This window comes from Marmota flaviventris, chromosome 16 (assembly GCF_047511675.1).
Source record: "Marmota flaviventris isolate mMarFla1 chromosome 16, mMarFla1.hap1, whole genome shotgun sequence".
NCBI classification, from domain to species: Eukaryota; Metazoa; Chordata; class Mammalia; order Rodentia; family Sciuridae; genus Marmota; species Marmota flaviventris.
Genome location: NC_092513.1, coordinates 19,720,229 through 19,735,458, shown reverse-complemented (window position 1 = coordinate 19,735,458; position 15,230 = coordinate 19,720,229). Strand labels below are relative to the sequence as shown.

The window sequence follows — 15,230 nt, the reverse complement described above, 5'->3', positions numbered from 1 at the left end:
TTGCATGGGGTCTTCTCTGACCATTCACTGCAGATACCACCCTCAACAAAAATTCCAGGGTGCCATTTAATAACACAGGGCTTAAACTTCAATGATTTTGTTTTGCTGCTATTCATGAAGGCTATACTTGCCTTGGACAGTGAGTGTCCCAAGGGCAGTGCTGGGTGTAGGTCACTGGTCAGTACTTCATTACAATGTGCCAGTGTATGGTCCCTAAATAGAGACGATCATACACAGGGCAGGTATCTGTGAGTCTGTCTGAAATCTAAACCTTTGGCACTGTCAAATATACATTTAACATGTTTCCGTCAATAACAAATGGTCCATTTAATTCAATGAATGCCTTTTGAATGTTGCAAGACACTATTTAGGCATTTGCAGGGAAAAATAATAAAAGACAACTATTATTTTGGGGCCACTTATATTTTAATGGCAGGGTAATATGATTATGGTATAAAGCAAAACAAGATGAATGTCTTAAAAAAAAAACACAAGATCACACACATTTTTAAAGGACGGTGAAGTTGTATCTGGGAAAACCAGGACTACTTAAAGAAGGGGAAGTTTAGATATGTTTTGAAGGATCGATAGAATTTTGATGTAGATTATTTAAACATATTTCTTAAAAATTATGTTTAATATTAATTCAATAATATCCCAACTGTAAATGAAAATTTCTCTTTTTATATCAATAAGCAGAATTACTTGTGTGTGTGTGTGTGTGTGTGTGTGTGTAAGAAAAGCACACAGCTAAGGACTGTGTGTTAACATGTGTTTTCGTATTGTCAGACTACATATTTTCTGACAAAAAGCAGATTTTTGTAAAGCCCTTTATAAACTTCAACGGCTCTGCTACAAAGTGAACAACACAAGGCATTTGGACACAAATGGTACCTCACTGTATGTGTGTATTATTGGCCCAAATGATTCACTCTTATTTAACTGCAATGCAGTCTTTCATCTCCCAGCTATACAATAATAGTTTCCATATGACCAGTGGCTCTGCTATAAATAAGATCAAAAGCAAAAGAAAGGATTTAATAAAAGAAAATGACATTAAGAGTAGCATGGAATCAAGAAAAAAATACCAATATCCAATTCTCTTTTTTCTTTCTTTTCTTTTCTTTTTTTTTAGGATCCCAAAGTACTAAGCAACTTCCCTAATATCTCATGAAAAAAATCCTTTGCAAGCAGTAGGCATTTGCAAAATCCATTTGCATGCACCTTGGAGTGGCAAAGGTTGAGCTGGGGAGGGAACGTGAGGAGTAAGGGTGGAATGCCCCATTTAAGTCGGGCTGAAGAACAGGTAACAGACCAAACAGCTGGCCGCTAGCTTCACGTTGCAAAGTCTACAACAGAACGTGTCAAGGGCAAGCGTCCATCCATTCTCTGCCCTTTTCTGTTCTATTTAATGGAGATAGACTTTTTGGTAATCTAGAGCTTCTCAGAGAATCATAACATTGCTCAACTCAGTACATGTGTTCTGAGAAAGGAAGTTTTTTTTGGCAAAGCAGTGACAAGATATGAAGAGCCAACTTCCCAAACAAATTTTCTTCTAGTTCTTAAAAAAAAAAAAAATTACAATGTTAATCTCTATTCCCGACTGGATAAACAGCTGCTAATAACCACCCGCTCCCAGGGGAGGAGGCTGACTTCCTTTCATCTTCAGACTGGTGGATACCTGACGTTCCCTGGGCTTTAGTGATTCCTCATGTTCTTGTTTGGCTTTTCTGCAAAAATGCTTCAGAATGGATCTTGCCCATGTCAGGTTTCTTGATCCCCTTTCCCTGAGTCTGCATCCAAAAAACTTGGAAGACCTAGTTAGTTACGCTACTACTTGTTTGAAATAATAGTTCTTTTTATTCCTGGGGTGTTTAAAGAGGAAATTCAAGCACTTACGATCTCCGAGGGAGAGAGGAGCCTTGAACCCTTGTATCTGAAGCCCTGTGGGGGAAATGACCATTTTGGTTTCTTTCAGACTGGGCTAATTATTCACTCAAGCGCTGGCTATGTTCAAAGACACTCGGTTTCTAATTGTACTGTTAATGCGATTACTTCCTTAGACCTGTTTGTGTCTTTTATAAATAAAGGAGCAAACGTCAACACTTTCCCCTCTGGTGGGGAGTGCCCTGCAGAAGCTAACCCACCGCGGGCCCCTCTGCCTTTCCCACTTGTTCACGGACACCTGCTTTAACGGTGACCTCAGTTCTCCATCTCAAGATTCAGACGTTTCGCAAAGCAGCTTTTTAAACAAAAACCAGCTGTTTCCCATCTAGACTACGGGGAAAATTTTTGGGCAGCTTACAGAAACATTACCCAGGGACTACCATTCTCCAATAACTTTCACACACTTGAGCTCCAAATGAGAAGGTCTGCGTGCAGAAAAGCCAGGGAGAAGGAAAACTAAAATGTGGGGAGCCTAGCCCGTGGTTTTGCACAGTATGTCCAATTAACTGCTTTTAAGAGAGTGTGGCTATTGTATCAGGACAATGCTTCCCCTCAGATGTCATGTTACTAATATTGGACAGATCTCTGGGTTCAACTCAACTTTATAGTTCTCGGATGATTTATGGACACAGAGGAAGCTATAATTATGCACAACTGTGAAGGTCAACCAATTAGGTAGAACCCTCCAGTTACAGAGAACGCGGCTGTCGCTCCGGCTTTCGGTTTGCTCTGCCGACGCCCTTGTCTTACTGTGAGTCCCTTCTACACTTGTGTTTTCTAGGCAACTGAGATACTTTTTGATTTGAAGAATTTACAGCCACAGTAAAAGTTAAAATAACAACAGCCATGGAATTCGAAAAAAAAATTATAAAACGACCAAGGCCTGATCTTGGCTTTTAAACAGTGCCAAGTTGCGCCAGTATTTTCTGTTTTGGTATGAATGACATAACTGAATTACTTCATGAGCTGCTACTTTAATTCCTAAGGGTGGAAAATTCCATGAGTTAATTTAATTTGGATGTAAAAAATATACATGAAAACTCGCTCTTCCTGTGGACTCCCATGTGAAATGTTGGAGCCAATTGTTGGAGCTGCCGTGCTGTGGAGGAGGGGCCGTGCGGCGTGGCCACCAGCTGCAGGGCTGGATCATCAAGCAATTTCCTTACTTCTGTTTGAGCATATAAGGGCCTTTCTTTCCTCTCCTGTTTTTTTGAAATCATGCTTATTTTGTGGCTTGGGAATGACTTTTCTATCCTGTCTCTGTTGAAATTATACATCAATGCTAAATATGAGCTCAATGACACCTGCTGTATCTTCCTGTCTCAATCACATCCATCATAGGTGGCTTAAGAATTCCACCTTGCTCTAAAGTGAGACATGTACCAGGATCAAAGGCCAGGAGACGAGACTTTCTCTAGCACCTCTGAGCATCTCCAGCGGCATCTGAAGCAAGCAGATGCAGACTGAGCGAACATTTGTGTGTGTTTTCTAATATATACAATATATAACTTTCCCTCTAGAAAAATCTGCTTTCTGGAGAAAACAAGGGTAGTACTACATTTTTTTACGATACAAAGTTTATGCCCTTTTCAAATATGGGTAATTTGGTATTGTGTCCTTGTAGCTAGTAAAAATTCAATAAAAAATAATGATGATGGAGCTATTAAACCTACCTGCTTGTTTTTTCCTCCATTATTTAATAATAAAACTACCTAAGAATATAATGAAGTTATATTTTTTTAATATTTTAAAGTGGAGAAAACAAAAAAAAAAAGTTTTTTGGTTTGTTTTGGTTTTGGTACCAAGGATTGAATCCAGGGGTACTCTACTCCTGAGCTACACCCCCAGCCTTTTTTATTTTAAAATTTTGAGACAGGCCTCACTAAGTTGCCCAGGTTGGCTTTGAACTTGAAATCCTCCTGCTTCAGCCTTCCAAGTCACTAGTTTTTGTGCCTGGCAACAAAAATGTTTTAAACATTTATTTCTTTAAAGGTCATGGCTACAGGATGCTAAACATATTTAGGGAAATAAAATTAGAGAACTAGAATTTGCTTGTCCTAGGGGCACAGAGAACAGTTTTTTGGGTTAGACAACCAATGCATACTGAATGACTATTTCAATGTCATGGAACCTAAATCTGAATAAAATAGGTATGGGGGAAAAGAAGGGGATGCACCTAATCTGGACCCACTATAGTGAAACCTAGGGAGGTCTGTTGTCCTAACCACCTCTCTTAGGGTTTAGAAAGTAAATGTTCTCACTACTGCAGCTGCATTCAAAACCTTTTGAACTTTTGCAGAATATCATTGCGGGATAAGCTTAAGGATTCTGAAGATGCTGCTAATCTGCTTTCAATAATAACTGATAATTGAGGAGGTTAGGAGAGAGAGTGGAATACCAGAAATAGACGAATGTCCTAATTCCAACAACATAGTAGCTACTGAAAAATGATGCTGATGATTAAGATCTTGGGTGGAATTCTGTAACAGGCTATTTAAAAGATAATTTTGGAGTGCTCTGAAATAGAGACAGTGACCTCTCCAACATGGTTTGGTTTCACCAAGAACAAGTCTTTCTGGACAAATCTTGTTTCCTCATTTATAGGAGTGTGACATGCATGGTCTCTTGTGACACGGATATTGACCTGAGAAAGGGCAGACTGTGTGAGTGTAAAATCAGAGGGACAGAACTGGTTGAGATATTAAACTCCAAGGGGAGGGGACAGTAAGTGTAGAGAGAATGCCTGTAATACTGATTCTCAGGGCCTTTTGGTCTGTGTCTTCCCAGGTCAACTTTTCATTAGTGGCTTTAAAGTGGGCTTTCCTGGCACCCATCACATTTGCCAATGAAGAGCTGGCAGAGTATGTGACTGAGGGAGGAATCGAGGTAGACCTTTACACTGCAAACAGATGGAAGGCTGCAACATGAAATTCAAAGGCATTGAGGGGTACTCTGTATAGGTATAATATAAAGTGCACAAGGATTGCTGGGAGACATGTGGCTTATGGACTTCATCTGATTACAAGTTCAATATAAGTCAGCAGGATGATGAAGGCATTACCAAGAGCAAATAGGATTTTCCCAGATGGCCTTAATGAAGATGCAATGCACAGAACAGGGGACGTGACTTAACCACCCTGGTTCACTGTGACAACTCCCTGAGTGCTATGATGGGGTTGAGGTTCTTGGGTGAGGGAGACTAGGAAGAATACAACAGAAGGTCCTGGAGTTTGTGGTGAGGAGTCAAACATTATGTTAGGTTAAATATTTGAAGATATAAATATTTAACTTAAAGGAAAAAAAAAAAAACATTGACTAGACTGTCTTCAAATAAGAAAGTTTCTCAAGCATTTGGATTTGAGGGCAATTCCCAGTGGACAGAGAAAGAAAGAGTGTACAGAGAAGCAGATTTGAGTAAGACCTAGGAAGAATTTTCAAACATGTGATGGACCTGGGGGGCATCAGGAGCTATTCACCTTGGAGGAAGGATGTTAGCACAGGCTTGTCAACAGTCTGGCACATAACTGGTAGGGAAATTTAGGTAGAGATGACATCGAAGGTTCCTGAGATTCTATGATAATGACTGCTTAGAAATGAGGTACACATTTATATAGAAACAGAAATTTATAGAACAAAAAAATCTGGGACAACAGAGGCACAAGGCTACAAATGGGGGCCACTCTGTTGAACACACCTCCATGGAAGGGGTTCACACAGCAAGAGAATTTTCTGACTCCCGCTGCTCCCAGGGCACCCTACCAGAAATGCCAGCCAGGACATCACCTCAGTGCTCTCTGGGGACCCGTCTGTGTTGCCAAGTATTATTGGCAGAGCTCAACAGCTACTTGCTGCAAGCAGCCAAGGGGCAGCTCAGGAGTTTTCTTGGGTTTCATCAGTTAGGTCAGAGTAACAGAGTGCTTAGTAATATCAGTCGCAGTTTTGAAATTGGTACGGTATTAGGTTAGAGAGGAAGTCTGCTGTGGCAGTGGGAACACTGTATAAAGGGTGCTGGTCTAGTGGCTGGCTTGTCCGGTTTTCTAATCCGAGCTCAGCCATTAACCAGCAAGTCCCCACACTTGGGTCACTTCCCCTTTCCTTGGTCTTCGGCAGCAAAACCAGGGCAATGGGCTAACTGATTTCTGAGCTGCTTTTAAAATCTAAAATGCAATGGTTTGAACTCAACTGTGAGAGTAGAACCAATTCAACTGTCCTATGAAACCCTCAGTGGAATAAGTTCTCATATGCTTAATGTCAGTTAAAGAAAAAGGTGCTTTCCCCCCTAATATGTATTCTTTGGATAAATCCTACTTAATCCAAATCAAACTAAAAATGTCATTGAAAAAAGTGAAGTAGGCTAAGGTTGACTGATACGCGTGGTTTCTGAACTGTGTTCCACAACCCCACCTGGGGGTCTAGTGAGGAGCCGTGGGGATGCCACAAAAGACAGGGGTCAGGGGAGAGGTAGTTCCACTGGGCTCCTCTGTCCCAGGTCAATCAGGGTTGTTTCCTGTAGGAGGTCACTACTCCTACACCAAGTGACCATGTGACATTTCCTCCTGGATAAGAGAGTTCTGCTCTCTTGTCGGGTCTAGCAGACCAGTATGCAGCAATTTGTTTAAATATGCTAGTCCTTTCTGCCTAGTCTGTGAATTCCTTCAGAGCAGAGAACACATCTTAGCATAGGGTCTTACCCTGGTAACCACTGCTAAATGTTTCTGAAATGAATAAGTAGAATTAAACAAAATATACTGGAAATCAAATAAATTTTACATATTAATACAGAAGTCTTTAGCTCACTGGTCTTGCTGTTGCTAGCTCTACTGACACAGAGTCACATGAAGATCTGTTCGATATGGGCTTTGTTCTTATTCAGTTAAAAGAAGAGGTTAGGTCATTTGAAAGGCTTCTTCCAGGCCTCATCTGGTGGTATGAATAACGAATGAATAGTGGAGAGAATTAAATTTGGAAAATTGCCATTTCAATAATTGATAGGAAATCTAAAAATCCAATATCAGGATTAACCATGGAGACATCTGAGGTACAGAAGGGATTATATTTGGTAAGTTTCTAACTAGGTTAGTGGAAAGCCCAGCTGTTTCCTTCATTCTCTCACATTTTGAGATTTCTACTTTGATTCTATAAGAAAACTAGGTGGTTATGTAAGAAAAATAATGACTTAAAATTTACTAACTCAAGAACTCATGTAAGAGTTCACACCCTTGGCCACTTAGCAAAAGTATGTTGACTTAAGAAAAAGTGTTTAGACAACGTGGGTTGTACCCTGAGCGTGTACCCCATGGTGGGGGACAGGGGGCGGGGAGGGAGACAGCTGCTCTGGGAACTTGGCCATAAAATACCTGCAAACTTCTTCTGCCACCCAACATTGATCAAGAATTGAAAATCACAAGCTTCTGGCACTGAAAATTAATTCTCAAAAGGCTGACAGTCTCTGGGAAGTACTCATGGTACTAAAAAAGAGCATGGAACTTGGAGTCAACGTATCTGAGTTTAAATTCAGCTGCATGCCTTGAGACTACCTGCTCAAACCTCCTGGGGCCACCATGATCACTTCAATGGGCCCTGGTGTAGCTGGCCTGGTATACCGTAAATGGGACCCAGCAGCGGGGCTGGAAACTCTTCGGGCACTGAGAATGTTAGTTTCTCTTCTTCCCTTTTGATGGATGGTCTATTTATGGGGAAGGAGACACGTGATACTCAAGGAATTTACAATAGTTGGTAAGGCAAAAGTCTTATCTACAAAAGATGCCGAGCTACGCGTAGCTGGGTAAGATAAATATCTAGAAATGGGGTGACTCAGAGTGCCTTTAAGAGTGGACCAGAAAATGATGATCATGGGCAGGAACAGCAAGAGAAGAAGGCCTGGAAGAGGAAGAATTTGAGTCAGAACTTTGAAAATGGCGGGAATTAGGCAGGCAGAAAGAAATGGATGGGCAGGTCCTATCGGAGAGAGGTACCTCGCGAGAGTGTTCTGGGCAAATTCTGGTAAGATGCACACAATGTGCTCGTTGCAGAACCTTCTGCATATTGGAGTGGCTAAATGGAAGACCTCTGGTAAGTGGACATGGGTCTTAAATGCTGGACTGAAGAATTGGTCTTTATCTAATAGACGAAGGAAAGTCAGTGAATGTTTTGGGGTAAGAAAAAGACCTAGGCAAATAATATCATCTAGAAGCGCCCACATTTGCAACACTCTCTCTGGTGCTAGGAGCCATGCCGCTGAGGAAAGAAAAGAAAAGAAAAAAAAAAAAAAAAAAACCTTTCATTACACTAATACTTAGTAAATCACAGAAGACCTACTTCAGAACTCCAAGGAAAACATTTTTGTGAATCAAAAGCTAAGTACAATATGTTAGCAATTAAATGAGATAACATAATAGCTGAGGCAGAACCGCAGCTTTCCCCACCACAAATCCAAGCTGCACCAGAAAGAAAGGCTTACATCATCTTCCAAGTTATCAAGCCATTTTGTTTTGATTTTCAGGAGGTGGGGAGGGAGGGAACCAGAAGAGTACTGAGGTCAAGAGGATTCAAAGCTGTCTATTCTTTAATCAGAAGGAATTAGGAAGGAGAGGGAGAAAGGAGATCTGCTCAAAACAACTCCCACCCTGGGATGAGTCTGGAGTCCCTGGTCCCTCACTTCCAGTCCAGGACACAGGAAGGTGTGCAGCCCAATGTGGCTCTTTCCAGTGCTTTCTGCCACATTTCCGGTGCATACCTCCCGCTGCTACTTTATTTACTGCAGCTGGCCAAAGTTTTATAGCCTGTTTCATGTATTAAAATTCAAATGTGGAAAACATTACCAGTATCCTCCTTGATTTTTTTTTTTATTTTGTTGTTGTGGGGAAGGGGGGGGGGGGTTTGTTTTGCATTTTTTTTTTTTTGCTTCCCCTTAAACTTCCCTTTTATTGTGGAATGTATCCAATGGTCAAAGGCTAACATTAGACTGACTAAATTCAAAAACTATTTCCTTTGTTCTTAGTTTTTTTTTGTTTTAAAATTCATACCAGTTTGCCCAAGGAAAGATATGCCAATCCAGCCTCTTCCACACACATTAATGTTTAGACTGAGGATCTAGGATTCTGTGGACAGGCTAAATGGTCTTTCAAGAAGAAAGGGGGAAAAGGTAACTAGCCCCTCTTTGGGTCAGATGCAGCAGGTTGCTGACAGAGGTGGTACCACGTTCTGGCTGGCTCCATGGCTGTTCTTAATTGAATACAAGATGTCTCAGAAGAGTGAACAGGAACGTTTCCTCGTCCACAAAACTGGCAGCTCTATTTCTTCTATAGTTTTTTTTTTCTTTCCCAATCCAATCAAAGAGGTGTCTGTGTTATATTGGCCAATTATTTCCCTTTTCAAAATGGTTCTGTTCTATTCTCTCCCGTTCCCCTGCACTGAAATCAGTTCAACTCCCCATCTCCAAAAATAATTCTAGACTTTTCCTCCCATCCCATCTCTGAATCAGACTCAAAGAGGAGGCAATTCAAAGGTCAAATAGTTCCAAAAAGCATCTATGTATAGTTTAGTATGTTAAAGAACCACTTAACCTACATCTGGTACTTAAGAACAAACTTTACATATTTATGGAAAGACAGTCTCTGAAGCAATGCCCTGGCTGCGTGCTGCATCCGGTTAACATATGCAAAACGAACCCAGCTACAGAAATTAAACTATTTTTCTCTTGATTGAGAGCAGATATACAGAAATGGTTATAAGTCACAGATCTGGCTTTTAATAAAGCCAGATTTCTTAATTAAAAGCAGTATTGTTTAAACATCGTAGTTAGAAAAAAAAAGAGAGCTGTACAAATGAAAATCTCATATTATATGCATCCCAAGTGAATTTAACACATTACCTGAGGCCAAGCCAAGTTAAAATCTAGACTTTCCTTTTGTAAACTCTTAGCAACCACTATGAACAGACAAATTTTACTTAGTGATGAATTTTTAGGGTAGAGGTCAAGGAAAAGAAAAAAAGATATAGCTTTGGCATTCAAAAATATCTTTCCACATTTTAGAAGTGAGTTCATTGCTTCTATTTATAATCCAGTATTTTGGGTTTCAAATTGGTTGCAGGTTTTGATATTACACTGCTCAGGACAGTACTCTTCATCTTAGTGTTTTAGTAGGAGAAACTGAAAGGACACAATAATACTCTTGAACAAGAACTTGAAGAACCTCCTAATAACTTGTACTTATTTTGTGTTTCCTTTAGAATGTCTTTAAACAAAAGATGCTACAGTTATACTGGAAAAGAGACCGTCATTCAAGCAATTTTTAGAAAAAAATCTAGAAGGGACAGAGTAGGACACTAAGGTGTGTATGACCAGACAGGAATCTGGATAGAGCAGAATTATTATAATATCATCAAATTCTACACCTATTTAGTCATTTCATTTATTGTCACAACTTAATATTCTGTTAATATTCTCAGTGTCTTTGTAACACACCCCAAAAGATGCTTTCTAAAATTCTTTCAAAAGAGTAAAAGAGACACTCCAATTGTCAGGTGGACAAATCTGCTAACAGATTATTCAAATAAACTCTTATTTATAAATGTGGTGGCAAAACTATTCTCTACATTAGATTTCACAATCCCATAACATGTATGTACACAAACAAATTTACCATATGTTTCTACCTCCCGTACTGAGGACACAAGGGACCATTTTGGCTTCTTTAATGATAATGATAATAATAAGGATAAGAATAATAATAATAAGCCCAACCTGCTCATATTTGAAATTTCGGCAATGTTGAACCCTTAAATCAAAGTCACCAAGATGAATGGTTTAAAACACCATCAGTGACCCAGCAACTCATTCCTGGATATATGCTAGGGGAATGGAAAACATGTGCTCACACAAAAACTTGTGCATGAACATTTATAGGTGGATCACTCATAACAGCCCCAAACCAGAGACAAACCAAGTTACCTATCACCTAATAAATGGATAAATGTAATGTGGTCTAGCCATGCCATGGAATATTATTTGGCAGTGAAAACAAAAGAAGCTCTATATGTGGTAAAATATAGGTAAACCTTGAAAAGATTATGCTAACTAACAGCAGCTAGTCAGAAAGACCAACATGTGTTATGTGATTCCATCTATGGAAAATGTCCATATTTAGGCAAATTTATAGACAGAAAGTAGATTGATTAGTGGTTGTTGGAGGCAGAGGGTGGGAAATAAGTGCTTGGTGAGTTTTCTTTTTTACAGTGGGCTAAAATGTCCTAAAACTAGACTGTCATGATGGCTGCACATTCCTGTGAATGCATTAGAATACATTGGATTGTATACTATAAATGGGTGAACTTTTGTTTTCTCAATAAAGCTGCTTTAGAAAAGCCAGTAGCAGTAGTTATTTAAACCTGAAATTCTAATTCCGCACTGTACAAATTTGTATACTCTACAAATCTCATCACTTACCATGAGTGAATGTCTGTTGGCTGAAAGAAGGCCGGTTCCGTACCCTGAGCCCAGACCACCCATTGCTCCATTATGAGAAGGTCCAATGATCCCGTGCATGTCTCCATGACCACCAGGCACAGCTGTGGATGGGCCCACTGCATGATTCCGGAGAACATGAATCGCATCATCCAGTCTTTCTAAACGATCTTCAATTCGGCTTTGCTGTTGGTTAATAAATGACGTAAAATTCGATTTAGTTTGAAATACATGCATAGGTTAGTTACATAAGGAGATCTTTGATGGACACAAACCACACTTTGGTTCTTGAATATATGTTTGCAATACAGTTAATTGCCTTCGAACAATAATAAAAATACATAATGTCCTTCCTGGAAAACTGGTGGGAAATGCTGATGTTAAAATTATAGTATTATTTATATGAAAAAGTAAATTAAAAAAAAGTTCTTCCAGGACATTACTGTGTACGTATGCTACACTGAACTGTTTTAGCTTGAAAGATAATTTAGATTTACTCTACGAAAGATCATTCATTGAATTTCAAGAAAGAGTCTGTGCGTTAGGAGTCTTATTGAGGAAGTAGGTTCCTAAGCCATCGTGATGGAGAGTTGGGCCTACATTTTTTTTTCGACTAGGCACATATCTAAAAAGAACAACAACAACAAACCAAAACCCAAGACATTCCGGAAGGGATTAGTTAAGAGTTCAGTGAAAGATGGCCTATTTGTGGTTTCCTGATTAAATTATTTTCAAGTCAGAGACAGGTAAAAGCATACAGATTTTGGCTTCCTACTGAGTTTTTAACCTGTGTGAGTTGCTTCTTGTCTACTATCAATACCAGTCTACATGTGTGTGCACATGTGTATGTAAGGCCCCAAGTTTGTTACAGAAAAAAAAAAATCACTAAAATTCTATCAACCAAAGTAATGTAAAACTTGAAGACTGAAGCATCATAAAGATCTGACCCCCTCATTCACTGAGGACGATGTCTTAATGAGTTCAAAGCCCCTCTATGGTACAGAGTCACTACCTCATATAGTCATAAGCCCAAGGACCTTTTTCATTCTAGCCACATTAGGATTCTAGTTTACCCCAGCTAGGTGAGGCCTCCATTAGAGGAAAAAGAAAATGGCAAGACACACACAAACACACACATACACACACACACATGCACACACACACTTTTTTGCTTTTATCAATGACATCAGGTATTACTCTCTGTTGTACCCTTTAAAAATGTAACATCTCATTGATCCTTGCTGCTCATGGGTACTACAGATAGAAAAGACATTAATATCCCTTTCATACAGAGGGTAAAAAGAGGCTCAAAGAAAAGAAGTGAATTAATTCCTCAGTGTCCCACTGCTGGGAAACATAAAGTCAGGGTTGGAATCAAGAGTTCTGGACTTTAAACCTTGTGCTGCTCTGTACCGCATCAAGCTATGATCTACTCTGATTCCTCATGTGCTGGGCAAACAGATGGGCCAGTTCTACGGCATGAGAAAAACAATTTCTAATTATTCTATATCGACAGGAAGAATGTGTGTCTAATGGAGTTAGTCTATGGTACAGAGCATTTTGATTCAGTGGGCTTGGGAGTTAAACCATCTCCTGAGACTGCTAACTCTGCTACTATTTGACCTGGGAAAAGTCACTAACCTTCTCTGAGCCTGAGTTTCATTTTTAAATAGTTTTTATATAGATGGACACCATACCTTTATTTTTTATTTTTAGCTGAGGATTGAACCTAGTGCTTCACACGTGCTAGGTAAGCGCTCTACCAACTGAGCTAGAGTCCCAGCCCTGAGCCTGAGTTTTTTAATTTATAAAAATGGGAATGATAATATATACTTCTGAGTGTAAATGCAAGCATGAAAAGACAGACATGTGCCTATCCTAATGCTGGCTCTCCTAGTGGAGGGAAAGAGGAGTTTCTACTTATGAAGCCCCTCTGAGCATTCAGATCCATAAGGAATGGAAGCTGTAGTCCAGAACTATAAATAGCCTTATAGTTTTAAAGCTGGAAAAAGCCTGTTTGGGATGGATGGGTCCTGAAGAATGACCGAAGGAGGCAAACTCTTAAAACAGCTATGCGTTACTTAGGTGTAGACTGCCAATCAATGGGTTGGGTAGCGCACATGCTATCTCTGTGTGTGGTTCCCTTTATTGGCTAAAATGCATAGCTGGATGATTCAGACACTCCAGCAAGGAGAAGAGCACAAAGAAGGAGGGAATCCATCTTTGTGTTTTCATCTTTCGATTTTCCTTAAAGAGGGAGCAGAGAGGGAAGATACAGAAACAATGACAAGATAACACTAAGTTAGGGAAATCCATGCCTTCTGTTTCATCTAGAAATTTTCAGGAAAAAAAGGAAAACTCAGCTTTGAAGGACTAATGGGCTTGCCCCACTTCTGGCTACCCTCCCCATCTGACTCATGTCAAGACCAGATACTGCATGGATCAGGGTGGCTGCATGCGTATTTCCAGCCCCATCCACCAAGAGTTGAGGAAGACTAAAGTGTCAGACACTGAATCATCATGAGTATTTATAGTACGAATTATTCCCATGGAAATGTTCAGCTATTTCCTCCTGAAGAGTAGGCACTTCTGTACTATTAACAATATTACTGAATTCCTATGAGAACCACAGTGAATGAGGAAATAAACAGTAGGTCTCTTATTCAGAGGTTAAGAGGAAACCTCCTATGAACCTGTTATTCTGGGAACCAATGTAGAGGTAGCAAGAATCTTTGAGTGCTCTAGCCGTGTGGCTGAGCAGGAGCGATAGCTGGTTGATGGCAGGGAAGTTATTTAATCACAGGCAGGGGTCTCTCCCAACCATGGGGGTAGAGGTCATTATCCTGCTAGGATTCTGAGTCTCTTCTTTGGTCCTAGATGCTCAGTACCCCGGGCCTTCCACTGTAGTAGTATCCAGGTAACCATCGACAAACATAAACAAGCAGTCTAATGACTGGCTGTAATCAAGCTGGTGTGCGTAACATTGACCTATAGTCCCAGTGACAAGGAGCATCTTGGATTGTGAAGTAGATGGAAAGGAAAAACTGGATTGGAAAGTGGCTGCAGAGAAGCAGATGAGACTTACCAAGGAGTGCAAGGGTCCTTCATAATTGGGAGATGATGAGGCCTGACCTCCATTTCTTGACCAAACAGCAGTGCCTGCTGATAGTACAATGAGAATTAATATTAGATTCATATCAACTTAATAATCAACTGAATGTACTTTTTAAAAACAGTCCTTTGATGCTGATGTTCTCTTAAACAATAAGGTAACTACATGTGAACTTCTCAGACCAGAATGTTGTGCAAAGAAAACATTTTCTTTCTTCCTTTCATCCTTTCTTTTGCGGTGCTGGGGCATGAACACAGGACCTATATGCACATTAGGCCACTGAGCTGCTTCCCTAGCCCAGGAAAACCCTTGAAGTGTAAAACATGTAGACTACATGGACCCTCAGTTCCTTCTAGAAGAGAACATTTAATGGAGTCTTAATTTCAGCTGAAAAGGCTCCTGGTAGAAGAAATCAGTTACTATAGAGTACTTTTAAGGGTACACAGAAGGAGGGGCTGTTAGATCTTTATGCAAGGCTAGTTTATGTTCAACCAAAATCCCCTCATCAATGGAAAGCACCTGTGCTACTTGTTTTATGTGATCTATGGGTTGGCATTGTAGCTCAGTGGTAGAGCATTTGCCTTGCATGTGTGAGGCACTGAGTTTGATCCTCAGTACCACATTAAAAAAATAAATAAATAAAATAAAGGTATTGTCTCTCTGTCTCTCTCTCTCTCTCTCTCTCTCTCTCACACACACACACAC

The 15,230-nt window shown here is 40.0% G+C and overlaps 1 protein-coding gene across 22 annotated transcripts in view; it reads right to left on the bottom strand.

Moving 5' to 3' along the window:
* Tcf4 (transcription factor 4) overlaps positions 1–15,230 on the bottom strand; it is a 346,604-nt gene that overhangs the window by 18,203 nt on the left and 313,171 nt on the right. For 17 of the 22 annotated variants that reach the window (XM_027949012.2, XM_027949014.2, XM_071602722.1 and 14 more), the window contains 2 exons: positions 14,499–14,575; positions 11,396–11,599 (listed from right to left, as the gene is read on the bottom strand). In XM_027949012.2, coding sequence (XP_027804813.1) covers positions 11,396–11,599; positions 14,499–14,575 — 281 coding nt within the window. The remainder of the gene's footprint in view (positions 1–11,395; positions 11,600–14,498; positions 14,576–15,230) is intronic. The other 5 variants (XM_071602724.1, XM_071602726.1, XM_071602737.1 and 2 more) reach the window with 1 other exon arrangement.